At 33.5% G+C, this 27658-nt stretch overlaps 2 protein-coding genes and 1 long non-coding RNA gene across 4 annotated transcripts; 1 reads left to right on the forward strand and 2 right to left on the reverse strand.

The window, feature by feature from the left end:
* The first annotated feature begins 520 nt into the window (after positions 1–520).
* On the forward strand, positions 521–27264 carry LOC105342535 (actin-related protein 2/3 complex subunit 4). The gene is made up of 6 exons (XM_011449511.4): positions 521–574; positions 25012–25057; positions 25531–25649; positions 25888–25999; positions 26184–26279; positions 26594–27264. The coding sequence occupies exons 2-6, from the start codon at positions 25055–25057 to the stop codon at positions 26768–26770; spliced, it is 507 nt and encodes a 168-aa protein (XP_011447813.1). The 5' UTR covers positions 521–574; positions 25012–25054; the 3' UTR covers positions 26771–27264.
* Positions 7544–11658, reverse strand: LOC105342534 (RNA-binding protein spenito). 2 transcript variants are annotated; one of them, XM_066082125.1, is made up of 2 exons: positions 8588–11658; positions 7544–8448 (listed from the first exon to the last, which is right to left on the reverse strand). In XM_066082125.1, the coding sequence occupies exon 1, from the start codon at positions 11549–11551 to the stop codon at positions 9398–9400; it is 2154 nt and encodes a 717-aa protein (XP_065938197.1). In that variant the 5' UTR covers positions 11552–11658; the 3' UTR covers positions 7544–8448; positions 8588–9397. The 2 variants fall into 2 exon arrangements, with proteins under 2 accessions (XP_065938197.1, XP_011447812.2); XM_011449510.4 differs by having other exon boundaries at positions 7544–8451.
* Positions 12731–24645, reverse strand: LOC136274689 (uncharacterized). Its single transcript, XR_010713108.1, has 5 exons — positions 24553–24645; positions 23671–23733; positions 23208–23246; positions 22860–22904; positions 12731–13038 (listed from the first exon to the last, which is right to left on the reverse strand). It is a non-coding gene; the product is annotated as an uncharacterized lncRNA (long non-coding RNA).
* Positions 27265–27658: the final 394 nt, after the last annotated feature.

Genomic DNA, 27658 nt, shown 5'->3' on the forward strand with positions numbered 1-27658 from the left:
ATGGGCTAGGGATGCCTGTTCTAGCCAAGTTCCGAATACGCAAGCTCATCGGAAGGCATAGAGAACCAAGGTACGCTTGATCGGTGAACACTATTCACTAGACTAGGGACACCGCAATCGGTGAACACTACTCACTGGGCCAAGGACTTCTGATTTAGACAAATTCCGGAGGCCTTCCGAATGAGCAAGCACTCGGAGGGCTTCTGGATCCAGGGTACGCTTGATCGGTGAACACTACTCATTAGACTAGGGACACCCCGATCGGTGAACACTACTCACTGGGCCAAGGACTTCTGATTTAGACAAATTCCGGAGGCCTTCCGAATGAGCAAGCACTCGGAAGGCTTCTGGATCCAGGGTACGCTTGATCGGTGAACACTACTCACTAGACTAGGGACACCCCGATCGGTGAACACTACTCACTAGACTAGGGACACCCCGATTGGTGAACACTACTCACTAGGCCAAGGGCAAGGGACGTCTGATCTAGACAAGTTCTAGAGGCCTTCCAAATGAGCACTGGTTACCAATGCCTTCCGATTTTGCAAGCACTCGGAAGGTCTCTGGAATCAGGGTACGCTTAACCCGTGAACTCCCGTAAAAACCCGTGAACACTACTCACTAGGCTAGGGTACTCCGATCGGTGAACTTTAGTAACTGGGCTATGAACGCTTGATCTAACCTAGTTCCCGACGCCTTCCGAAAACTTGTTCATACTCAATCGTTCGCTGATGCAACTTACATCAATGACAAATACACTTGAAGTGATGTATATGATCACCTTAGTGATATTCTTGGTAAACACTAGTCATCTGGTTTCCTGTACACGTGCACTACTTATAAATGAGCACAAAGCATTGCAATATATTGTACCTTTATTACTAATATCTAAGAGCATGGTGAAAAGAACTGAGACAATATTTAACTTTCTGCACAGCGAACAAAATGTCAAAATGCTCTTTAAATTGCTGTAAAGCTTGAATTTAGCTACATGGCTTTATTAAATGCGACTACTCATGTTAAACATATGGACTTTTCAAAAAAGCTATCCAAATAAAACCTAAGCTTTGAAACACTGAATTTGAGGCAAAACAGTCACTGTAACAGTAACTGTGATAGTAACTGAGGAACTGTACGCCACCCTGTGGGCTGAAGCATGGTTAGGTATGATTTTTTCACAAAGTGATAATTAAATTATTGCTTATCAATTATCTTGTTTACCAGAATTGACCACTGGTAATTCCATTCGTGTTGTCAAAGTAGAGGGTAATGGGGCAACGAGCCGGAAAGTCGCTCCAACTAAAGCTTCGGTCAAATTTAATGCTGTATTGCACAACATCCAGTACAAACTACAACTCACTAACGCGCGCATTTTTCTTATAAATTTGATCACACCTTGACCGTAATCACCACTTCATGATATTCAAAGAATGATTCTTTAATACTTATACCTGTATTTATATAGTTTTCAACAATTGTATTTAATAATTAAACGTTTAACTATTGCCATGTTTACGTTATTTTTATTTCGTATAGTTATATACATGTACGAACCTCCATTGCTCCCCAACAGTACACAGTACGCCATTTGCGTAATTTATAAAATTGTTGAACAGAATGTTACTTTGTTTCTAATGTTTTCATAGACGAAGACACTGGAAAATGTAAAAAAAAATTATAATATTAGGATCGAAAGGTTTCCTGACGTTTGCTGTTCTTATGACAGACTTTCTGTATTTTTGCTCGGTAAGGCATTGGCCGTAAATGGACATTCAATCTCTCTTTGATCCAAAAGATTTTAAAATTTTTTAGTTACGCCATACAACCTCCACCGCATCTTCAAACGTAATGTAACTAAATCATCATTTTGTTGAATAACTGAACTCTTGCAATTGAACAAAACAGTGCCAGGTCATGGATATATTCCGTTGTACTGCGAGACACATATAGTTTTCAAATCCGGGCCGGTACGTAATCAAATCGGTCTTTATGGGATAAGATCATGTGATTCTCCCATTTTTTATATAGATTGTAAGTAAAAACAATATGCTGAACTTGTAAAATAATGCGTATATCTATCTTTAAAAAAAAATTAAAACATACTATTCCAAAAAAAATCACTCTGAATGCAAATTCAAAGAGGATGTGTCTCGAAACAATCGATACTTTTCTTCTTTTGTAAGTTCTCCAAACTACGCTCTGCTTTTATTCTTTACATTCAACACCAGCAGCGATGATTTTATCATCATTCACAGTTACAAAATTTGGGTATATTTCGTTGTTAATCGAACGGACCCACAAAATCAAATGTTCATCAAAATAAGAAACGGGGCAACATCTTTGATTTGCAGAGCTAGTGTTGTCCACAAATATTCGTACTAGTATCCTCGACACTGTGCGTATCCACGAAAATTGTGCCCACGAACATTGATAAAACCACAATAAAAACGTGGACGGAAAAACATTGGACTATAAATTATAACAAATAAAGTCTCTGAACATAAAAAAAACCCACAAAACGAATTGAGGTCTTAGTGCTGGTTCAACTGTAGCCCCTTTTATCATTTGCTGCCGTGTATCACAACAAAAATCACCCATGCATTGCAGTTACGCTTCAAACAGTCAATATCTGCCAAAGCATGGGTATCATTGCGTGTACATCTCGGAGAATAGAAGAGATATGTCCATTGCACGTTCCTCGCCACTCTTTGATTTTGCTTTGATGTAAGTTGTTGCTGAAGGATGACGAGTCACACTGCGTGATATCTGAAAAGGTTTCTTTATCTTAAGAGTTTAAACGTTAATGCTACATGTAGTGCTATAATTTGGATTTCCTCAATTTACCTTAGTCTGGTTATATATAAGGAAGGATTTTGAGAGGCAAATTACCATTTCAAGTCATTTATTAACAAATTTAATCTTCAGGAAAAAACCTCAATTCTTCTTCCGTTTCCAAAAGCGTTTGATCCGGCATCTAAAAATTACAATGACAATGCAGATAGTATTTTTCAGTCAGTCTGAAAAGAACTTCTTCCTCTTCATTAAGGATTATTGGTAAAGATGATTAGATATGGAATGTTTCAAATGTCTTTTTTATATATTATTTATTACTGTTCTTTTATTGCATACCAACCCTTTCGTACTTTCTGTTGGTCTTGTTAATATTTTTTTACCTTAATTAATCTGGTTTACAATGTGGTCTTAAGTTTTTTTTCTTAAGGGTTGGAAAAAGAGTTATAAAGGTTTGCATTTAGAAACAAAATTGCAATTAAGTGCGATCTGAAGAAATGGCGCCGACAATCCCAAAGAAATCATCGGGGAAAACTCATCAACAAAACAGATATTTGAATAAACAATGCAAACAAAATACAGATAAAGATAAACCATCACAAGATATTATAGCATGGAAACAACCAGTCTGGTTCGCGTCTAACTTCGCGACGCCTTCCGATAAGCAAGGCCTCTGAAGTAAGGCAAGAACCAACCAGACCGAGAGTGCTTTTAAAGATGCAATGCACCAACCTATAAAGCATAATACTTGGTACCGTGACCTAGTAGCTGGATATATTTTAATCTAAATTTTCGTTGAAAAGTTTTAGTAGAAGTAATAAACGCAGATGAATAACCACGTGCTTCTTGGCGTTTGCATTTTAAAACTGTAAATCTGCCTATTGTAGTTTTAACTCTTTTTAAACCTTTTTCTTGTTATATTGTCAATAAACTTTCATTTAAGGAAAAAATTGAAATTCATTTTGCTCCAAACTCGCATATCAGGAAGTACTGCGAAATGCACGCTACTGACGCGGCGTCTTCGGAAAATTGTTTGATCTTGGACACAAGACCAGATACACAATAGGACTGTGAGCACTTTTATATACTTTTTGATTTGAAGACCAATCCCGACATCGGATACTTCCGAATAAATTTAATCACAATTCTTACATGATAGTTTTAAGTCTATTATTGATAGTTGTTAAGTTTCGCATCGTGTTCATTCATATGCATATACAAGAACTCTTATGCTTGTATGCCCGTCATCCTTGTTGCAAGAGATTTCATAAAGAAGATGGGTGGATAAGGCGTGTAAAATGCCCATACACGGTCGGACAAGCTACATCAATAAATCTGATTTTTTTTTTAAATCATTTAAAACAATATATATTTAACAAATCATTCATTTTTAACCTATATATAGATATGTTCAATACTTGGAATATGTTGCCTCAAACAGGCGTATGCGTATCAAAACCGGCAAATACTGTCATTTGTTAGAACTTCAAGGCGTTTTCTTTAATAGAGTGGGTCTGTGCTCCATATTTTTCTCATAGTCTAAATAAGGTCTATTGGAAAACAAACCGATTTCAATCAACAAAAACGTGGAGAGGTGACCCACTATACATTAAAAATATCATTTTGTATCCCAACAATTGAACGTTTTGAAAAAATAATACAAGTCCGTTCGTTTGTGGCCAAAGGCACACATAATGTTTAAACAGCTTTCTTTGATGTGTCTGAAATGGCTCAGTGGTAAAAGTACCTGACATAAGCTAACCTTATATATCTAGGGTTTTTATGTTATGGGTTCGATACCACCAAAATTACAGACAATATTTTTTTCTAATCTGTTGTTAAATATATTAAAAACTGAATAGTTGGAAATTTTGCTTTTGCAAACTTGTATTATGACATATTTGAATAGATTTAATGGGGAGAAAAAATAAATTCAAAATTGTATTTCACTACTAAACCGAATGGGCATCTGCGCCATCTTATACCCCCATCTTCTTTTACTCCTTACAGAAAGTTATGTTCTTGAATTATTTGAAAATTATTAGAAAACTGCATGGTGAAGAGAGGAACAAAAAAAAAAAGGAATGCTCGGAGAAAGTTTTTTTAAACCTATTCCCGGACATACATTGTCATGGTACAAAATAGGACTTTCGTGCCACTTATAAGGATGCAGGTTTGAAAGAAAAGTATCGATTTATATATATTTTTGACATTACGTAAGATTTTGCGCACGAATATGGGTAACATCTTATGCCCTTCGTGTCCCGAAAATACTGAACGATTCAGTAACATTGGCCATGCATTGTGTGTCATATAACGATAAGAAAATAAATCCAGTCACTTTTCTAGTAAAATAATACCATTTTTATCTGGAAACGAGTGAAGTCATTTCGTGGCCTTGCAAAATACCCCGATTTATTTCATTTTCAATTTCATTTCTCTGCATGGTGCGGGGGTAAATGTCAATAAATGAAACCGGTTAACGTTCTTAAAGATGCAACTCAAGCCTTTCTTAGGTTAATTTGTTTTTTTTGTTTTTTTATCGTTGCTGGAATTCAATTTCCAATAAAGAACAGTTCTAAGTGGGTCGTTCATTCAAACAGTCTTTCACGTTATAATATTTAAGTCGGTGATAATAAAAGTGCAGATGTTTTTTTTTAAATCATAGTCAATCTACCGACTGTCCAGTTCTTATATTCAGCAAGATTCTTGGTTAATGACACCTAAACGAAGGTGGAACGTATAATATGTACGATGGTTTTGCCACAAACGTCACGCCCAATGTTATAACTCTACCGGAAGTCCAAAGATGACACAAAATTCAATCCGTTTGCATTCTCTTTCTGTCCTTCTCTTATTCGGCAAATACCTTTAATGTCCGGTTTGGTCTCATGGTATCCGGTTTTTTTCTAGCAGACAATTTTAAGCATGCTCAAAACCTTGAACGGACACCACCGGACCAACGGACATTTAAAAATGTAGAACTTTGTATAAATATATAAAAAAAAAAAGAGTTCAAATTTTAAAGCTAAAATGTTTAGAATTTTTTTTATACTAAATAATATAAATATTTCATGGCCAAAAATATCGTATTTAAAAGTTAAAGGTAGATTTGATAGTTAATTTGTTTACCACCCAGTTTCCTTGAATATACGGTAGCTAGATACGTTTGTGTGGGGTGCTCATGTGGTTCTTTACTTGAACTTCACTGATCTGCTTACGTTGAAGTCCTTTAGACCCGAGTAACAAACGAACAACTACCGGCCTTGAAAGGGATAAACTGGACTTGCTCTGAGGTGACTGGTACTTGTACAACAATCGTTACGTTGGCTTATTATGCATTGCTCATTCGTTTTGATTAAATAGATAACCGTTCGCTTATGATTGTTATCCGGTTAATACGCTCCAAAAGCACTTTCAGGATCAACAGTCTTCTGTTGACAACCAGTGGATTGCGTTTTATCGTTGTTTTTCCATTTGTCAACTTTAGTTAGCATTGTTTGGTAAGGTGTGACTATGGATGGATTCACATACGAACGCCGTATAATGAGCCAATTTTTTTGGTTTTTTTTTTTTGTGAAAGATGTGCGTTTCATGTATATCATTTTCCGCAACCTAACATCCCTGAAGCATTGGAAAAATATTACGCGCCCTATTCATAGGATATGCCTGTCCACTTCTCAAAAGAGAATAAATAAAGGGAGGCTATAGAAGCTGCAAGTCTGTAGCTCTGTCAATCCAAACCCGAAATAGAATTTTGAAGAATGGCGAAGTGGGGTTTCTTTTTTCACGCTTTTCCCCTTTTAAAAAAATGTCCATTTACCCAGATCCACCTACCATACCGATCAGTTATTTACAAAATGGTTTACAAAACTCAAATCATTCCGATATTGGCATTTCATAATTACAAAAATTAATGTTGAATGGTTCATCAAGGGCGTGCAATGTGGTTTTGAAGTTCGAAAGGTGTTAAACATTCATCGTTGAAGAAAACGCACATCTGTCACCAATATGCAATTCCCATTTTTTTTTTTTTTTGTAGAATACAATTTAACCATTTTAATTGCTTTCGCTTCATTTTCATTTAAAAAAACTTATTTCTATAATTAAAGGTTGTCACTTTTCCCCTAAAGTGAAACTATACCTGATTAAGCAGTACAATACACGGAATCCGTTCTGGAGAACTTAGTAACTGGTTTGGTTGAAACATTCGGCCCTCGACAGAAATTTAGGTTATAAAACTTGGAATTCACTGGCATTTGGTCACTTCAAGATAAATACGGGTGGACATGGTGAATGGTGAATGTAGGGATGGATTTCGGGTTTAAACAGACGGACAAATTTCGATCAGAAAACTTACGTAAAAAAATCGTAATTAACATGGCGTGATCATCATTGGACACTCTTTTCCTCTGTCCTGTTCTTTCTTCTAAAAGCTTGATTTCACAATTCACCCACAACACACAATATTCTTTTGAATTCTTATGTGAAAACCTGATTTTTCTCTTCCCACAGAAACACCATATTATCACATCATCTGAATCCAGAATTTTGAATTCCTCAGTACTTTTTCTTTCCCAACTAAAACGCTCAACTTAACACACGATAAAGACTTTTGAAGAAGCAATATATCCTCTTTTGGGGGATGAGAATTTTGTACTGGTAAACAGTATATAAAAAGAACCCTTTCGTTAATAAAGACTAGCCCCTTTAAGGTGTTAATCTAACTTCAATAGAACACAATACACATTGATCAAGTTGCTTCCATGTTCACAACTTAGTTGACTTTTAATTTCACTTTTCTGTTAAAAACATATCACAATTTTACACTCTATTGCACTGAATACACGGGAATGAATGAAAAGCAATTAACACTATCATGTATCTTCATTCTCCGAAACCATCAAAGAATCTTCCATTGATGGAAATAAAATGAATTCCAGAAATCTTTTTTATAGCAAGCATTGCTTACGGAGATATTTTAAAACAGACACTAGAACATTCATCAATTTTAAAAACCACAAGCACATCACGTTTTTTGGAATGCGCCTTCCGAGAAAACTTGAAAATATCTTGTTTGTTTTCACTAGATTGTGACACAAACTTTTGATAATCACACTTTCAAAAATAAGCAAACTGCTTCTATCTGAAAAATAAAGGTCATCTCTTGTTGTTTTCATTTTCACAAGGTTTATTTTTCTTGCTACTAACTATATCATATGGGGTTGCAAAATAAATGCACACAAAACACATCACTGAAAGCATCAGATGTAGATTATTTAACAGAACAGGATATATTCCGGGAAAAAATGGCTGTCTCTTAGACATGACCAATAATTGTCCATCATGCACACATTTCCAGATGATTGTGAATTCACTCAACACATCATCACATCCAAGATTTTATCATATTTCACATCCAATATAGAGTGCTGAACTGTCCAAGAATCACTTCTTTTTTAATAACCAAAAAATCTACAATATTATTATCTATTCACAACACACAAAATTGTTTATAAACATTCACACATCATCGAGATATTCAGCATATAAAGTCTAAACGTTCCACCATCAACTATTGCACATTAATTCCATTATCCAAAAGATTTCTCTCATTTTGAATTCATTTCCTCCCTGTTTGATAATTTTTGTGGGCTCCTTCTGAAATGATATGATATACTTTGTCATAGAATCAAGCATGATAAGAACTTGGCACATTTTCTTCAATTGTTGTTTGTATTGAACAAACAAACAACTTAAAACCAGGGGTATTTATTTAATAAATGATTTAACATACCTGTATAGAAATCTTTTTGGCAGCAAGAGTCAACAAACGCTAAAAAGAAACCACAAGTCTCGCAATGGTATTACAGAGATGAAACCAGTATGTCTGATATCACATATATACATACACGCACACACACATTCTCAAGAGACAATCACATTAAATAAAATTATCATAAACTATATTGTAATTGTCTGCTTATTTTTAAAAAATATGCTAAAATATTGTATTGAAATCCTAACATGTCCCTTTTCTCCTTGCAATCTTGACAGTAAATCTATGTACAATTATGTTCCTGTACTAAATATTTTCACAATATACATAATAAATGTTCACCAATATTTTTTTCAGCACCTCTTTAAATATATTAAATAAATTAAACCTAGACCATTTCTCAAAGAATGCAACATTTCTTTGTAGTGGATTTGCAAATTTGTTTCCAACATGATGTAAATCAAACTGAAAAATCTTTTTATAATAGACAAAATTAAGTAAACAACTTACGTTGATGATGTTTTCTTAAAATGAAAGTAATTTGATTGATTTAAATTTCTTCTCAACAGATAAAAAAGAGAACCAATGCATTGTACAAATGTTAAAGTATAATCTATGTCAAATATAGTTGCTAAAAAAGAGAAAAGTTCTCAAAAATATTAACCATCAAATAAATCACTCAAGTGTGCAAAATGGCAGTATTTTATCTACAGCTGCAATATCCTCAACACACACAACATTACATAATATTTTTTTTTTAAAAAGGGCTATAAATTATCTTCTACTGATTTTTAAAATCATTCGATCTACAATTGCTTCAAAAGCACTTTATACAGTCCCTCTTATGACTACAACGATAAGGTAATCATCTTGAATTGGTTCTGCTGGCAATCTGGGTGCTGCCTTCCTCAGGTACTCGTATCCGAATGCACAAGGAGGAAAAGCATAAAGAACACCCACGTTGTCCTTGTCTTTCGTCTCATAAGGAGGAAGAGAGATCACTCCAGCAGCCTCTTTCTGGCGCAAATATGTCACCAAATTTTTCAGTGGTCTCTGTTGGACAGCAGAATCGTCCCAGTTTGGAAGTGTGCTCGGCATTGCAAGAAGAATACAATGACCACCCCGACCAGCAGCTACAACCCGTCTTCCGACATCATCCAGTTTGGGTGGGTCTAATCGCAGCCTCTGTTTGATCTTCAGCATGGGTGTTTCCGTGGTGGTCGGATCTCTCATCAGAGTATCCACAATCGTGACATCCCCACTCACAACATGCATCCTCCCAGGAAAAGCACTATTTTTTAACAGAATTCCCCCATTCCACGCCACAGGTAGACACTTCACCATTTCACTGATGTTTTCAACTTCCTCCAAATCAGAATACTCTTTCTCAGCAGATAACCTCCTTGCATCACGCCTTCCTCCATCCACATCGAACTCCTCATCTGAAACTCTGCCTCCTTTTCTACCATCCCTGCTTTGAGGATGCCCATCATACTTATCGGGACTTCTTCGTCGTCTTCGGTCATCCGACCCATCTGGGGTTCTTGGTCTCCTATATGGCATATCTGGGCCTCTTACATCAAACTCTTCATACGATCTTCTACGCTCATCTTTAGGTTCTTGACTTCGGAACGAACCATCAACACTTTTGCCATCCTCTCTCCTTTCATGAGGTGGCTTCCAGTTGCTGCCCTGGTATCCTCTGCCACTTTCATTTGTTTTTATTTCTAGTGGTTTTGGTGTATTAGTGATATGACTGACATCAGCAAAGTCAATTCTAAGACGTCTATCTTGTCCCCCAAGTGGAGCCCCTCGCATTTCAGAACATGCAGCCTGAGCAGCATCTATGTTGTCATATAACACATAAGCATAACTTTTGCTCTGTGGCCACTCAATTCGTTCAATGATCCCAAACCTATCAAATTCACGTTCCAGCATTTGATGAGTCACCCATGGCCCTAAACCTCCTACCCAAATACAAGTACTTGGAGTCACTTTTCCATAGCCAATTTTGCACTGAAAACGCCCAATGTATTGTCCAGACATTTCAACTTTTGCCCGATGTGCATAGTCAAGATTCATGAATTTAATGAATGCATATGCATTTCCTTGTCCACGTTGAGGTCTTTTGATGTCAATTTCCTCAAGAAATCCATACTTTTCAAACACATCCTTTAGTTCTTCATCAGTGATGTTGTAATCAAGGTTTCCTACAAAGAGAGTTCTTGTTGCTTTGTCATCTTCCTCTGGTGGTATGTGATCTAAGTGGTATGGAAACTTCTCATTTGGCGCTCTTCTAACACTGGTGGGTGAGATGTAACCTGAACCAAAGTCTTTTCGTTGAGGCACATCTACTTCAGGAGATCGCATGCTTGGGTAACTTCTTCTTGGTTGAAAAGGAGGTGAGCTCCTCCTACTACTGCTGCCACCTGGATAATTCAGAAATTCATTTGAACGAGCGTAACTTGAGGTGGACATTGCTCCACTAGGTGCACCATGGTGTTTTTTGGGATACACAGATTCAATTACCACAAGCCTTTCAAACAGAACCAATTTGTTGTGTTTTGCATGCTTTGCTTCTCGTGCATCCTCGGGATAACGGAAATTAATGTAGGCCACACGCATTTCCCCAGTATAAGTAATATTAACATTAAATTCACCAAATTTTTTGAATTCTCTATACAAGGCGTCTTTCACAGCATGGTCAGGAATCTTACTTGATATACCACTTAAACAAAGAGATCTATATTCTGGGGTTTTCAACTCTGTTCGGCCTATTGGATAATCATCTTCACGATACCTTGGCCTCACGTCATCGTGATAATATTTCATTTCCCGACTCCGAGGCGGAGGGCTCATTCGAAGATCTCGCCGATCATATTCGGGAATTGGTGATTTTCTCATCATCTCATAATCAGGGCCGGGATAGCGTGATCTCTTCGGAACCCTCGGTGACATATCTCTTTCCTGGGAACGTTTCATTTTGTTTTGGTTCTAAAAGGAAATAAAAGCTTCTAAAATATGATCAAAATTACTCTAGGTGACGCCATTGAAATACGCATCGCACCTGTTACATTGTATGCGGTATCCAGCAATTTATCACCCCTCGCTTTTAAGTCCGATTACCAGTGAAGAACATAAAAAAAATGAATCTTACTATCTGCAACCTTAGGACTAGGCCTGCCGCGCATGCGCGAAATTTTGTAAACATCCTTTAGTTCGAGTTTGTTCAGATAGAATCGAGAGTATGTCGGTATGTTATGCTACATCCATTTTAATGATATATTACACATAAACCTTATCTTAAATAATAAATAAACATTGTTAGTAACACCGTGATCTATATAGTGTACCCTTTTCGATCTCGAATGACCCTGAACTTGTAATATTTATAACGTAAGCATAAACCAGGGACGTTTACATGGTACATTCATCCTTGCATAAACGTAAGCATCGCAAGAAATATTATTATGTTTATAAGGCTTAATTTTGATAAGGGACTCGTGCATACACATACATTCCTTATAAATTAACAAGTAGAATGAAGAATAAGATATTTATTTCAAATAATGAACCCACAGGGTGTATAACAAACATAAAATATATTTGGAATTTGATGACATAACAAATATATCATTGACTTATTAAAAAGAAACATTGTGCTCGGTTTTTTTTACATGTATGATCTATTAAATAAATGTTATGGATATACATGTAGCATATCGCACCATTTTATTAAGGGGGCCGGGCATTGTAATTTAAAATAAAAGTATTACAAGAATAAAAATATTTTCTGGCAAAGAAATTAAAGTAATATATAACATGTATAACAATGTTTGACGATATGTATAAAGTATAGCAGTTACCTAAGTCTACCTATAAATAAACATTTTTTTCTTTGACGATTCATGTGGGCTATAAAGGTAGCAATCATTGCAGAAAAAAATAATGTGGGCTATGTATTTTTTTCTGCAATATATTGCCACCTTCATACTCTTTAATATTGTTATTTTCTCTATCTGCAGAAGAATTTGAAATAACAATTTGATGATGTATCAGAATATCTGACACATTGGATCATAAAAGATTAAAAATTTCAGATATTACATCATCAGCCTCCAAAGAGCACTCATTAGTCTTATTCAAACTTTGTCATTCTGATCAAATATATTATCTCTTCTTTTAATCTTGCCGGGATAATCCAGATCCTCTCAAAGTTAGATGTGGTTATGATGTATCACAGCTTGTGATTGGTTTATTTCTCTTGTCTCTGAACTTACAATTCTGAGAACATTACCAATATGATATGTATAATGATATACATATCATAACAATAAATTTATTCATATGATAAATAGGACAAAGTATGGCATTATTCTCAAACAAACTATGGGTAACTCTTCACAATGCAATATTTTTTATTCAGATGATTGAGATGATCCATATTTTCATCTGAGTCTGATGGTAGCCTGTGGAAGGAAATTATTTAAACATAAATGAATGCATGTAGAACAGTTTGACTTTCCTATATTTTCCCAAAGTATAATTAATCTTTTATGCGTGTTAAGACATATTCATGTTAATAATATTTTTTAAAGGCCATTACCTATGGACACTAACTTTAATTATGAATACTTGCATATAGCCTAATACATGTATATACAAACATGAACATGCATTTGTATTTAATTCATTTATGTATACATATAATAGGAAATACAGCTTTGATAACCCTAATATGCATTATCAATGAATGATTTTTCTGCAAATACTTTCAGCTTAACCTATTTTTTTTTAAAATGCGCCATCACATCAATGTTGACTTTTTGTAGTGTTAAATGTGTATTGTACATTATACAATTATAGCTTATAGGTTTAAATAACATGAACAAAAGTTGTTTTTTATTTTCCAAAATTATATTTAAAAAATTAAACGTTTTATTGACATTACTGGACATGATTTATTACATATTATCATGTATTTATTGACACCAAATTCTAAACTCTACATTGGTTTACTTGCAACTAATACATATTTTCCACTCTCTCATAAAAAGTACAAAATGATTCGTATAAAATAATTAAAAGCATATATCCTTCTTTGAACAATGAAATTATGATTTCGAAATGAACGTCCATAAATTAAGGTCAGACGACATGTTCCTCAATTTTAGATAACTTTTTCCAGGAATTTGTTAATGGTTTACTACTACTTTGACAAGCTTTCTTGCAAAAAATTAGGGTACCTTACCAGGCATTTCTGCAAAATACTAGAGTATGCAATTTCCTATATAATCTTCTTGAAAATACACTTGAATTGCTGATATAAAAATAAATAAATCTGCAGCAGAGCGAAATACACTATATTAGAACTATATCTCCGCCAGGGCGGGGCTTTGAACTCACCTCTAAAACCTTTACGCTACTGGCAGTGAGCGGCCACGGTTCTAACCACTCGACCATCTAGACATTTAATCAAATCCACGTAAATTTTGATCATTTTAAAAGTAGTTATAAAATTAATATTTTTTATTGGAACTCTTCATTACGAGGAGATACAAAAAGATTCTCGAGGAACGTGTCGTCTGACCTTAAAAACAATTTTTTTTGGTAAAATTTCACTGAAGATGTCTATTCTTCTTGTTTTTATCAACTCTGCCAATCATCTTTTAATCTTTAATATAAAAAGTAAAAATAGATTATAATATTAAAGCTGTTAATATATGTGTGTTACAATTTGTCTCTCTGGGCCTCATCAGTCAGGTAAGAGATCAAACTGTTACACTAAAAATTATCAAAAATTCCCTGATACCTTCCTGGTTCCGTTTAATAATATTAAAAAAACACACCCCCCCCCCCCCCCCCAATTCCAAATGCATATCAAATTATCATAATAAAACTTATTGGTAGATTTTAATAAATTCATTACTCTTTAAAATGATTTTATGCAACCAGGAAAGTTTCGGCCCATACTCTTATCTATCAGACAGAAAACATACACAAAAAGTGCACACCAATAACTGTATTTATCTCCATTTGGCTATAGACGTCTTAAACTTATACATGTATCAATCTGTGTTATAAAGTCAAAGCATTTATCAACTTCTGGAAAAAAAGAAGCAACAATAGTGAATCTTTACATGTAGTCTTGAACTGTATAAGGGGCCTGGTTAGTAGGGAATTAACATAAATTAAACCTAAAACAATGTTAGTAAACTAACAAATCTGCATGCCAAATACGGGCAGGTGAAACTTATTTTTGTTTTTAACTGTTAACTTGGAGCACATTAAAATTTGGAAAAACAAGCTGCAACTCAGCACTGGTCTGTTAACCATTGCCAGTCTGCTACTGGACTGACATGATGCTGGTTACAAATGTCAACCATCTATCACAAACTTTTTAAACCATGAAAGATCAATACACATATATTATTCAAGTCAACACCTGCAGTTAAGTAACTAGAAATGAAAATAAAGTAATTATTTTCAACATTTGAACAAAAATAACACAAGAACAAAACAACAAGAATGGTAAACAAATGAGATGATAGACAAATCTGAAGAGAGAGAGAGAGAGTTCTAGTCTGTTGTATTGTTTTGTCATCCTCCAGACCTTGCCGCCCACAAAGGAGATAACAACAAAATCTGGAGAGAGAAAAACCTACTATAGGTCATTTTCGTGTCACCTACATCAGTCTTATGTCATCCCTAAAAGCCAACAAAGATTTTATTCTACATTTGTACTGTTTTGACCACCTGTAAAAACTATATCTTGTGTTTTGCCATCACTTTGTTTAATTGTTATCTTCTTATTATATAAGGAAGGAGGAATTCTAAACCAAGATGGTAGACCTTGAGCTGTAGTTGGATTTATAATTGGACCTTGACTTTGTGGTTGAAGAACAGTGGGTTCAGTAGTTGGAACTAGCCTTAAAGGTGGATATGGTGCTACAGAGGGACCTGACCTTTGACCTTGGGAATCACTGGGTTCTTGTTCCATCTCTTGATTAATTTTTCCTATTAACTGATCTTTTTCTTGTTGAGATGGTTTGCTCAGTGGTTTTTTAGTTTTTCTCCCAGGATTTTTATTTGTTGACCTAAAACGAGGCTGTAACACATTTTTAGCTACTGATGACATTTTTTCTGTTTTCTTAAACTCTTTGAGAGAGTTTGGAAGTTTTTCACATCCATTATTGGCAGAAATGATGTGATCTAATGCTGTAATTATGTTATCTAGCCTATGTTGCTGAACTAAGGGGCTATTATTGACCTGAGACATAATTTCATTCAGCCTATCTTGTATACCTCTAATCTTCATAGACTGTGAGTTGCTGGAGGCATAAGAGTTTTCCTGTGATGGACTTGTGACCGTTTTGCTTGTCTGAATACAAGTTTCTGACTTATCATCTGATTCACATCTGTTTCTATCCCAAAAGAGTAATGCTTGGACCTTATGAATATGTTTACATATGTTTCCTTCACTATAGTCAAAACAGTTACAAACAAGAATATGCCGACACAAATCTACACATGGTACCTTTTTACACTTAGAGTAACAATGTTTTTCAGAACATTTTTTAGAATTTACAATAACTGTATATAAGCTGCCTTTTGACATAACTGAAAATGTGTTTTCATTAACTTGAGAAACTGAGGAATCTGAAATTTCAAAACTACTCATGTGTCTATCAGCTGTCTGAATATTTTCGTCTGAAGGGATGCTAAATTTGCTAGCGGCCAAATGCTTGAAATACAAGTTGTTCTCTATCTGTAACAATGTTTCAAGAAGTATATCTATTCTACGATTTCGTTTCCCTTCAAAGTACACAGTTTTCAACTGATTATGAAAGCTTTCCAAAAACATGTTTGTATTTACCTTAGAATATTCACCAGTTCTAAAACACATTGCCCACTTTTCCTTTCTACACAAGTAAAAATCATTAATATATTTAAGAAAAGCCTGGTTTGTGCACGATAATTTTTGCACTAAAATATCCAAGTACTTATCTAACAAAACTTTGGTTTTAGCATCCATTGCAGCACATAACAAACACTAAATTTCTGCTTGCTGTTCCCTATCTTTTATATATTGTTGAATTTTAAGACGCCAGTTTTTGTGAATGTGCCAAATACACAGGTAATGTTGCAGATCTGGTCCAAAAACACTCTTAGCTGCATTCCACCCAGCAATATCATCATCTGTCATCAAAATGTTTACTTTTGTTTGTGGAGATTTTCTTTTTACTGCATTTAGAAATAAAGATATAGCCTGCTCATTTTCTTTGTTGGAAATACAAAATGCAACCGGATATCCATGTCTAAATTCATCAATAACCAAAAGTGTAATTAACTTGAATGAATATATATTGGTCTTATGGGTGGAATCCATGCAAAGAATCATGGGGGCAAATTTTTCATACATATCTAGTTGTTGTTTAGTCATAATAGCCAGCACGAAGTCTTCCTTACTAAGTCCAGTTGTCTCGTCATCTACATTTTGTTGTTTAAACACTAAAACAGGATTAAACTTTTCTCTCTGTAGAGCATCTACTCTCAAATAAGTAGATGTAGCATCGTCACTATGTCTGATAACAGAAGGGTCAATTATTTTTTGCTTTAAGTTGTGAATTGTTTTTCTGTCAATCAAATGATAATGTTTCATGTCTGTCAAGTCGTCACGGTTGTTCCTGTCACTGAATTTCTCCCTAACCTTATCCAGAATTGTATTAATTGGAATTTTTAAGGCTAACATAGTTGTAATTTCTGACTTGATATGATCAGGAATTGGTAGATATTTACTTTCCTCAAAACTTGTCGAATGGGTATGAGATTTAATATATTTTACTTTAACTGTTCCCTCCCTGGTTATTAAAACAGAAAATCTGGATAAACATACTCCATCTAGTTTGCAAGACCCCTTTTTATTCTCCCTTCTCTGTCTATCTTTGGAGTCATTAATACGTCTTTTGCCATCCCTATGACAAACAAGAGTGTACCTTTGAGAACCATCCTTATTGAGGGTTTTTGGTCGGTGCAAAACATATCTTGTATTTTTATTCAAAGATTCATCAGCCAAAAATTTTTCAAAAGTATTTACATTTTCAAAATTTAGATTTTCAATTTCGATTTCTGCCTCATGAGAACTTATTAAATGGCCAACTAGATCATCAACATGGAAAAATGATAAGTCACATGATGGAACAATGCATGACATTCTCCATTGATTTTCTTTTTCGTGCACATTCTTCACATGGCGGTTCAAGTTTGCCTTATCATGAAAAGTTTTTTTGCAAATTTTACACATATTTTTGAAAGAATTTTTTTGGTTGTCATGTGGGATTTTGTCATAGGAATGAACTGTCTTTAGATAGTCTGTCTGTCTTGGCAATTCCGGTGTTTGATTAGTATTCGTCTCTTGTGTTTTAGTTTTCAAAGAATCTAAATCAAACTTTTTGCATGCTGAGGGGTCTAAATTCCAATGATAAAAGCTTTTTGCATTTGAGGGCACAAATATTTCTTGATGGATAGGAATAGCCTCAGTCACGGTTTCATAATGTCCTCCCCCCGCTCTTGTCCAAACTAAATGAATCCTAGAAACTGAGTTGCTGAAGTCATGTTCTAATGTAACTATGTCTTGATTGTCAACATCACCACCAACAGTAACTAAAACATTAATTCCTAATCTTCTAGATAAAGCCAATATTGACTCTTGTCCAGCAAATGTACCTAGTTGTCTAAGATTATTTAATTCCTGCTGAATTTCTGAATCCAACATTGAATTACCATTATCATGAAAAAAGAAATTTCTAAATAAGCCTAAATTTTGCTCTATCTCATTTATTGCAATATTTCTAAGCTCTTGGTGGTGATTTTGATTTCCAAAGAGTGCCAGACTAACAGACCGAAAAAGACAATTTCCGTCACCTATGATAGGTTGTCTATATAGTCCATAGGAAGCTAGATATTCGTCCTGTCGGGTTCTCTCTCGCTCAGAATTATCTACCACTTGCAAAATAACCTCATTATTATTAATACTACTAATTAGAGAGTCAGGATCCGAAATCTATAATAAAATATATGTACCATTATACACTTGCAAAATCATGCCTCAAAAAATTTTAATTTGTTAATTCAATGAAATTTCAGTAGACAAAATTGAATAAATTATACACAAAAACCATCACCAGAGTAAAACAACATCAAAATAATTTATGGTGGTGATGGGAATTGAACCCATGTCTATGACTTTCCATACACTACCATTATAGAATTTAGAGATTAGTAGAACAATATTAGGGACCATCACCATAAAGAAGCAAATAATATATAAACATAGGTAATCACAAATCACAACCCTCACTGAGACGAGGCATTACCTTTATGAGACCACCTTTATCATATTATATGAAATCATTCTTAATGATCTTGGTTATTCATGGTTACTGTTTTAACAAAATATCATATATCATATGTTAAAAAAAATTGTATGATAATCATATGTTCATTTCATACAGTATTGTAAGATATTAATGATTATCAATACAATAATATATGATATTGCATGCTATGATACTAATATATATTACCATATAATACTGTAATAAATAATGATGTAACATGACATTGTAACATATGATATGACATTGTATCATGTTATACATTATTGTATTTGATCACATAATACAATATCATAGTACATGATTACTTAAGAAATGAATTTAATTTCTACCTATGTTATACGATATAACAAAACTTGGAGCAGTTTATGATTTAAAAAGCCTAAATTGTTCCAAGTTATGTTATACTTGTATAAATAACTCGTATAACATAGGTATAAATTAAAATTATTCCTTATAATTTAATTTTCTTCTATTTAAATCAAATAATAAAGCCCATTAATTAGTTTAAATATGATAATCTGTACAAAATTTAAACGTAACGTCAAGCAGATTAATACGTTCCGCATGCACATCGTATTGTGATGTAGGCAAGTTATGTTATACGATATATATATGAATTTGTTAAGTTAATCAAATGAGGCGTTACAATCAGAATTAAATTATGATAAAATATTGTATTATGTGACATAATATTATATCACATAATAAATCAAAATATTGTTACATATGATATTATATTTATATAATAGTGTTGTGTTGTGCATGTACTATGCCTAAATAGTAGTCAGGGTTTGATACATAGTGCACGAGCCGGAGGCGGAGCCGGAAAATCCCTTTCTCTGCAGAGATTTGAGCAAATTTCGGCGCTGCCATTTTGTTCTGCTCCAGACAAAACAATGTGACGTCAATATTCTAAGGGCAACTACTCTAATTTTAAAGAATTTCAAAGGGCAACTACTCCAAATACTTAAAGAACTTACGGCATGCCGTTTATGTATTAAATACTATGAAATGTCGAAATGAGTAAACGAAACTTCGGCCAGTGACAGCCATATTGCCTAACATTATTTCTCACCGACCAAATATAGAGATATATGAGGCAATCACGTGCTAAGTTTAAAACAATGAAAGTGTGACATTTCAGTCCAAGGGAAAACAATATATCATATGATACATTATTATATATATAGGATCTCTCATGATTTGCGATGGTATATGATTTTTATCCAACGTGTTGTGTGTTTTCTATTCCCGAGCCTTGGCGAGGGGATAGAAAACACACAACTCGTTGGATAAAAATCATATACCATCGCAAATCATGAGAGATTCTTTTTATCACATGTTTTACCAAGTATTTTGTTTATCCCAACTATTTCTGTAAAAATTGTGATTGTGAGCCGCACAACACATTATTTACAACACGTCAACAACGTTACGCATGGAATAAAAGTTCCTTGAAGTTTAACAAACAGACATTCATTTTTTAACATTTTTTTATGAATTCATGACAAATAACTGAAACAACATTAAATGTTTCAAATTTATATCTCAACACCCCTCAACTGAATTAATTATTTACTTTTTCATTCTACGCCAATCAACTGTCTAAACCTACGTAATGATTAACTATGACGTCACGTGGTGTAAGAACACACAGTGGAATATCAAAAATTTATCCCATGAGTGATATCCACGGTATATTGGGATAAACATGTGATAAATTGCAATATCATATGAAACAATATCATGTGATAAAAAATATGCAATACAATATCTTATAAAACAATATTGTAACATAATTTACAATACTATACATCATAATATCATGATACAATATAATATCATATTAAACAAAAAATTGATACAATATCATATCATATAACCTTTTACAATATAATATACGATATAATATTGTATCATAAAAATATTAGTGTATCATATCATAAAATACTATATCATAGGTATCATGTTATATCATTTAAGAACAAACACATCTATCAAGCAGGTTTGGGTGAGGAAGGAGATTTTTTTAGCATCCTTGAGAATGGAGATCAGGCTCTGCATCTGAAGCTGCCTTTGTGATTCATTTATATTCTAGTTCAATCACTTATGCAAGGTATTATCTAAAAAACATGTGACCTGTTCAAAAAAACTAAACCTCATCCAGCATCCGAAACCTATGGCTCTTATTCTGCATCCAAACATGTCAGGTGCATCATCAGACACACCATCCATGCAAGTTTGGTGAAGTTAGGACGAGTAATAAGTCAGATACAATCATCAGAGGGCACCTGCTTCAAAAAGATTAACCAGCTCTAAATACCTTAACCTCCTCCATCATATGAAACCTATGGCTCAGATTCAGCATTCAAGCCTGTCAGGCACATCAGTGTCATAAGATGCACCATCCATGCAAGTTTGGTGAAGTTATGACCAGTATTAACTAAGATATAATCATCAGAGGGCACCTGCTCCAAATGCTTTAACCTGCTTCAAAAACCTTAACCTCCTCCAGCATCTGAAATTCATGGCCCAGATTTAGCATCCAAGTCCATAAGTAGGTCCAGATGCATCATCCATGCAAGCTTGGTGGAGATATGATAAGTAATAACTTAGATACAAGACCTACAACAACAAGTTTAATCAGGTCCGGACACCCGACACCAGGGGCATAGCATAAGTTCCTCCCAACTTCATCTAAGTTAGCTAACTATAGGAAAATACCTTAATGAAATAGTCAAAATTTATGGATTTTTTCTTTAATTGATACTTAACAATTTTCAATCCTCAGCAATGTTCGATAACTCTAAATTAATTTGTACCATAAATCTGACTTTTATACAGACAATTTTAATTAGTATTCTACTGCTAATATAACCATCAGTCACACAACTACATGCATGGCGAAGTAGATCCACAGAGCACTCCCACTTATAAACCTGTTGGTATAGAGTTCTAGCCATTATTACTATTTTTAAAACTCAACTTGTTTCTTTAATCCATTATATCCATATCATAAATAGGCAAATTTGCAATAACTTTGTAAAATGCATAGATACCATCTAAAAATTTCATTTTATATCATTTCAATATAAAGGTTGAAAGAAAAATATAATTTTTATGATGAAAAAAATTCTTTGTTTTTGGGGTTTTTTTTAGAACTAAACTTTATTTACTTTACAATGATTGATAAGCAAGTTCTGCAACTTATATCAATATTAATTTGTTGACAATGAGCTTCCTTAAAACAGCAGAAAATCACTATATCATGATGTATAAGAAGTATTATAAGTCAAATTAGCAAAAAAAAAAATTGTAATTTGGGATAAAACAATAGGCCAATGTGTTTTAAGTTAACAGAGTCAGGAGTTAGGACAGACAGATGGACCTATACTAGAAATAAAGTGATCAGAATAGCTCAGTTGAGCTTACAGCTCAGATGAGGTTAAAGTCTATGATTCTATGGAGAAGTTTTCAAGTTTTATATGACAAAAAAATTGACTACAGACAGACAGGTTGATTCCAATATACTCCACTAAAATTTATTTGTAGGAGCATTAAAACATTGGTAACTATAAATAACCTGAGGGACTCAGGTAATTTTTTAATTTAAAAGAGCAACAAACGCTGAACAAAAAGTGATCAGAAAGCCCACAGAACCTTGTCACAAGTACACTGTACATATATATATATATATATATCAATGTACGATTTATTTGGACTATGGTTTTTGAAATATATCAGGATGATATCACAATTGTTTAATGAAATAATTTATTTTTGCATTAATGTCTATGCCATTTTTGCAAAATAGCAAATTATTCCATCAAGTTTCATTGTTTCAATAATCCTGATATAAAACCATGAACATGCAAAACTGTAATACTCACCTGTGTTGATCTATTCATAGGGAAATCTTCAGCAGGCCTATCTGTCTATTAAGTAAATATGGAAGAATAATAAGAATACTGGATACATGTAGTTTATGCTACACAATGACTCATTTGTATTTTTTAAAATAATTTTTTTAAAAATCTTATCTGTTTGTAAACTAGTGTTTTGAAAGAACTAGTAAAGGAGAGAAAATCTAAATAAAAATATATCAATACAATATTAACATGCAGCATAGAAATCAAGACAATACACATTTGAAACTCAATCAGGAGAAAGATTTACACAGATTATGGTTTATATGACTTTAAATTTTAGCTGATGGGATAGGGGTGCATGTAACAAACCTCTGGTAGAATTTCCTGCAATGACCCCATTCCAGTATTCTGTAATAAAAGTAGCCCAAGTAGTAGAGTTATAGATACAAAATAAGAGAGACACACATACTTTAAGCCTTAGGAAATAAAACCAATGTAAATAAATTCTCTTGGAGAAAAACTTGATAAGATACAAGTCAAGTTAATACTATCCATGTAAACGTTTAAAATTATTATTCATAACTTATAATTACTGGTATGTTTGACAGTAAACTGTCATCTTATCAGGTTAATTAATTATGTTATTAATGATAATATTATTTTAACCAGACAGTTTATTGTCAGAAAACGAAGCTTTTAATTTTGTATTAGAACACTACTGACTAGATTTAAGTATAAAACTGGCAGATATGAGGCCATTTGAACACTTTATACTTGTTATGACAAGGAATAAGAATATACAGATTTAGTATTGAATAATTCTAATACATACAGGCAAAAAGAAGCCTCCACTGCCTTCCATCATTCCGTCCACTGTAACTATCTGGAATACTACCTATTAAACAGTATTTTTAAATATTTAAAGACAACAATAAGTGACGAGGCACAAACACACTCTGGTCCCATTTTATTTGGCAGGTTACAAGACCGTACAACTGTGAACTTGAGACAGCAACCCTTCAGAGATATATTAACTGTTTGATGTATACCATGTTATACAATGACATATTGATAGGAGATTCCCAGTAATGTGAAATGATTATGATAAATGAATAATAAAACTATGAAGTGAAAGCCACTTTTGATTGTAATTAACTTCCTAGAGACAAATACTCTGTACAATCACAGGCCTCTTAATTTCTATAAATAAGCAGATAAATGTAGAAGAGAAAGATAATCATATATACCCTATCTATATATAAATACAAATACAGATAGGGTATAAACACTTCTCTTCTCCTACATTAAGCAGCTTATTGATAGAAATTTAGAGGCCTGTAGTACAATTAAACTATATGTACATGAACTGTACATAATATACTTATAGTGTTTAATTACCTTAATTGATTTCTTGGATGCATATACTCTCTGCATTTAAATACGTATGTATATGACGTAATACATAAGTAATTGTATATGTTTGCATACATATATCTATGTTCTAAAGTTTGCCTGCACTGATTCACATATATGACTAGGCCTATACCATTTATATGTTTCTCGAGACCCACGGTCGCTTCGTAAAACTTATTTCATTGAAACTACATTGTTTAACTGATATACGTACAATTTATCATCATTAAAAGATAGTGTTAAGCTTGTTTTAATGTTTTTGTTCAATTAAATCTATAAACAATTGAGATAAATAACTAACCATCAAGAAAATCATCACTACAAATCTTTGCAACTTCATAGCTGGCGCCATGTTGAAAGTAGAAGAGATATGCGAATGAACCAGTTTATGGGCATGCGCATTAGCCTAGTCCTAAGGTTGCAGATAGTAAGATTCAAAAAAAATACAAATACAAACCCACTAAAAGTTTATATGAATTTACTTTTTTCTTTCCTACTTTGTTTTTATTTATATAAATATTAAGTTAGGGGAAAATATGCTGAAAACCTGCACGCAACAATTATTTTACGGAAAATAAAGAAACGGACCAAACTTATATAGAACTGAAATACGTAGGAACCGTCTATTACATACCAAAAAAATATATATATCATATTATGTTATGCAAATGTTTAAAAACCTTGATCACCTTATATATATTAATTAACATGTATATTTATTAAATTTTTATATATCTTTTATTTTTTTTCTTTTGCCAAGGGCAGATAATTCTACTTCCGTGTTCTACCCAGAAGGAAGAAACATGGTGGGTGTTTTCTCAATCTTCTAATTTAATAATGAGTTCGATTCACACGTTTTAATAGCTAATGAAAGCGTTTAATTATGCTGTTTTATTTAATATTGAATCAGTTTCATCTTTTGCTAAGCTTTGCCTTGTAGATAAATGTTAAATATTATAATCCATAAAATTTATTAGTCATGGCAAATTCCTTTCCGGTGTTTTGATGTAAAACAAAAGTTTAATGGTGCCGTGTTTCTTTATATTATAACTTATTATAATCGATAGCTCGAAAAAATAACCGTGGAATCAATAAACCTAAGTATGAGCCATTGTATCACCAAATATTGAAACTAAATATGCCCTCTTTCAGCTGTCATTTGTAAGCAGCTACGTGATTTCTCCTTATGTGTAAAGGATCCTCGTATGTGTACATTATTTTATTACTGTCATTATACAAATGTGTTTGATATGATGTATTTTTTAATTAAATTAAATAGTCAGCGACACTAAAACCTTATCTGGATGCCATTCGGCACACCCTGACTGCAGGATTCAGCCTTCAGAACTTCGACTCACAAGTGGTAGAAAGGCACAACAAACCCGAGGTGGAAGTCAAGTATGTAGATACTGTTCTGTTGATTTTTTTTAAATCCTCTTCTTAAAACTTTTTAAACCATGAAGATAGACTTAACTAAAGTTTGAGGTTTCAATCAACATCTTGCACATAACAAGATAATGATGACTGCTGGAAATTAAAATTTAACCTGACAAAAAGCAGTAATTGCTTCAAGTGTAACTTGAAAATGTTTGTTTATGCAGCTGGTTGAAAACTAATTTTTTTTTTTCACTGGTAGAAGTAGCAAAGAACTCCTTCTCACCCCTGTGACAATCAGCAGAAATGAAAAAGAAAAAGTTCTAATCGAGGGATCCATTAATTCTCTCAGGATAAGCATCACGATAAAGCAGGTAAGACTCATTTGACCCATGAGATAACTTCATCAGAAACTTTTCACGAAAAGAGACTTAAATATTTAGCACTGAACTATACTTTTAAAACATTCTTTGCAAAGGAAAACACACACCAAAATGTCCTAATGATTCATTTAACATGTAAGTCTTAAATTATGATATTTTTCCTTTTTTTTTTAAGGCGGATGATATAGAGAAGATTTTGTGTCACAAATTTATGCGCTTTATGATGATGAGAGCTGAACATTTTACTGTTCTGCGGCGAAAACCTGTAGAGGTAAAACATACAATGTCTAGAATAAAAATTCAGTATCATTGTCAGCTAATTGAAAGTTTGCTGTATTCAGTCCTATTTCATTTCAATCAGCACTTATGGATACCATTGAAGACATTTTTTTTTTTCATCATATTTGAAAAAAATTCTGTGCATTTTTGGGGGTATTGTTGCATAAAGGGCCATTTCTGCTGTAATTATGGACTTGTCTATGAAAAATGCATGATAATGAATGCACCTTTAGTCAAATACTTGTCGGTGATGAGCATTCTAGGTAAACCAATGGTTTAGAAATTTGTTATATTATTTCTTTTCAGGGATATGACATTAGCTTCCTTATTACAAATACGCACACAGAGCAGATGTATAAACACAAGCTGGTTGACTTTATCATTCACTTCATGGAGGAAATAGACAAAGAAATTAGTGCTATGAAACTAGCCGTCAATTCACGGGCCAGAATCAGCGCAGAAGAATTTCTGAAGCGATTTTAATTTCTATTTTATTAAACTGAAATCCTTTATGTCATCTTTGTGCACTCAGTATATTTATATAATAATGTTTATATACATATATATTTGAGCACAACATAATGTGTTTGAAGTATATTGATTGATATTTTAAGGTCTTCATACGGGCAATGACGGGGAAAAAGTGGTATTTATGATCAGTTCTTGACATTTGAATGAAAGAGAGTCAGAAACATTGGTTAATGCTGGACGACACTGGTATGGAATAGCCTAGTCATAGACATATTCTTACACTAATATACATGGAACTTTATAGATCATCTTCCTATACATCAATGCATATAAACAGCCTTTTTCTTTCTATATACATTTATGATCGGGGGAAAAAACTTCTTAAATGATGATGATCAGATGAGAGTGAATGTTAATGTCTGTGTATGTAATACTTGTAATACAATGTTACATTAATTAGACAGTATGGAAAAAGTACAACAATATTAAATTTATTTTCTTATGCAGTGTTGTTACGTTTGATTGAGTCTTCATTTTAGGACCATTGAATTGTGTATAAAATAACCGAATCAGTAATGTACGACGTTAATGAGAAATGCTATGCTTTCAAGCAGGTTCAATACTTCAAAAGCCTGGATATATTTATTCTGCATAAGGAGGAAACCTTTTTCATTTTTTTACTTCCTGTATTTTGATATGTTTACGAAAACCCTAGATTGTTAAAAGGAAGTTTTAAGTGGGTTTATGCGGACTTTGTAAAACTCAAGTGTACACATTTGTTTTGGAATAAAAAGGGATGTAACCCTTTTAGATGAATACAAGTACCGCAATCCCAGACAACTCCAAGTTGATTCATAATTCCATTTCCAAATGGCTTGATATAAAGATTTTTACCCTCTG

Source organism: Magallana gigas, chromosome 4 (assembly GCF_963853765.1).
Source record: "Magallana gigas chromosome 4, xbMagGiga1.1, whole genome shotgun sequence".
NCBI classification, from domain to species: domain Eukaryota; kingdom Metazoa; phylum Mollusca; class Bivalvia; order Ostreida; family Ostreidae; genus Magallana; species Magallana gigas.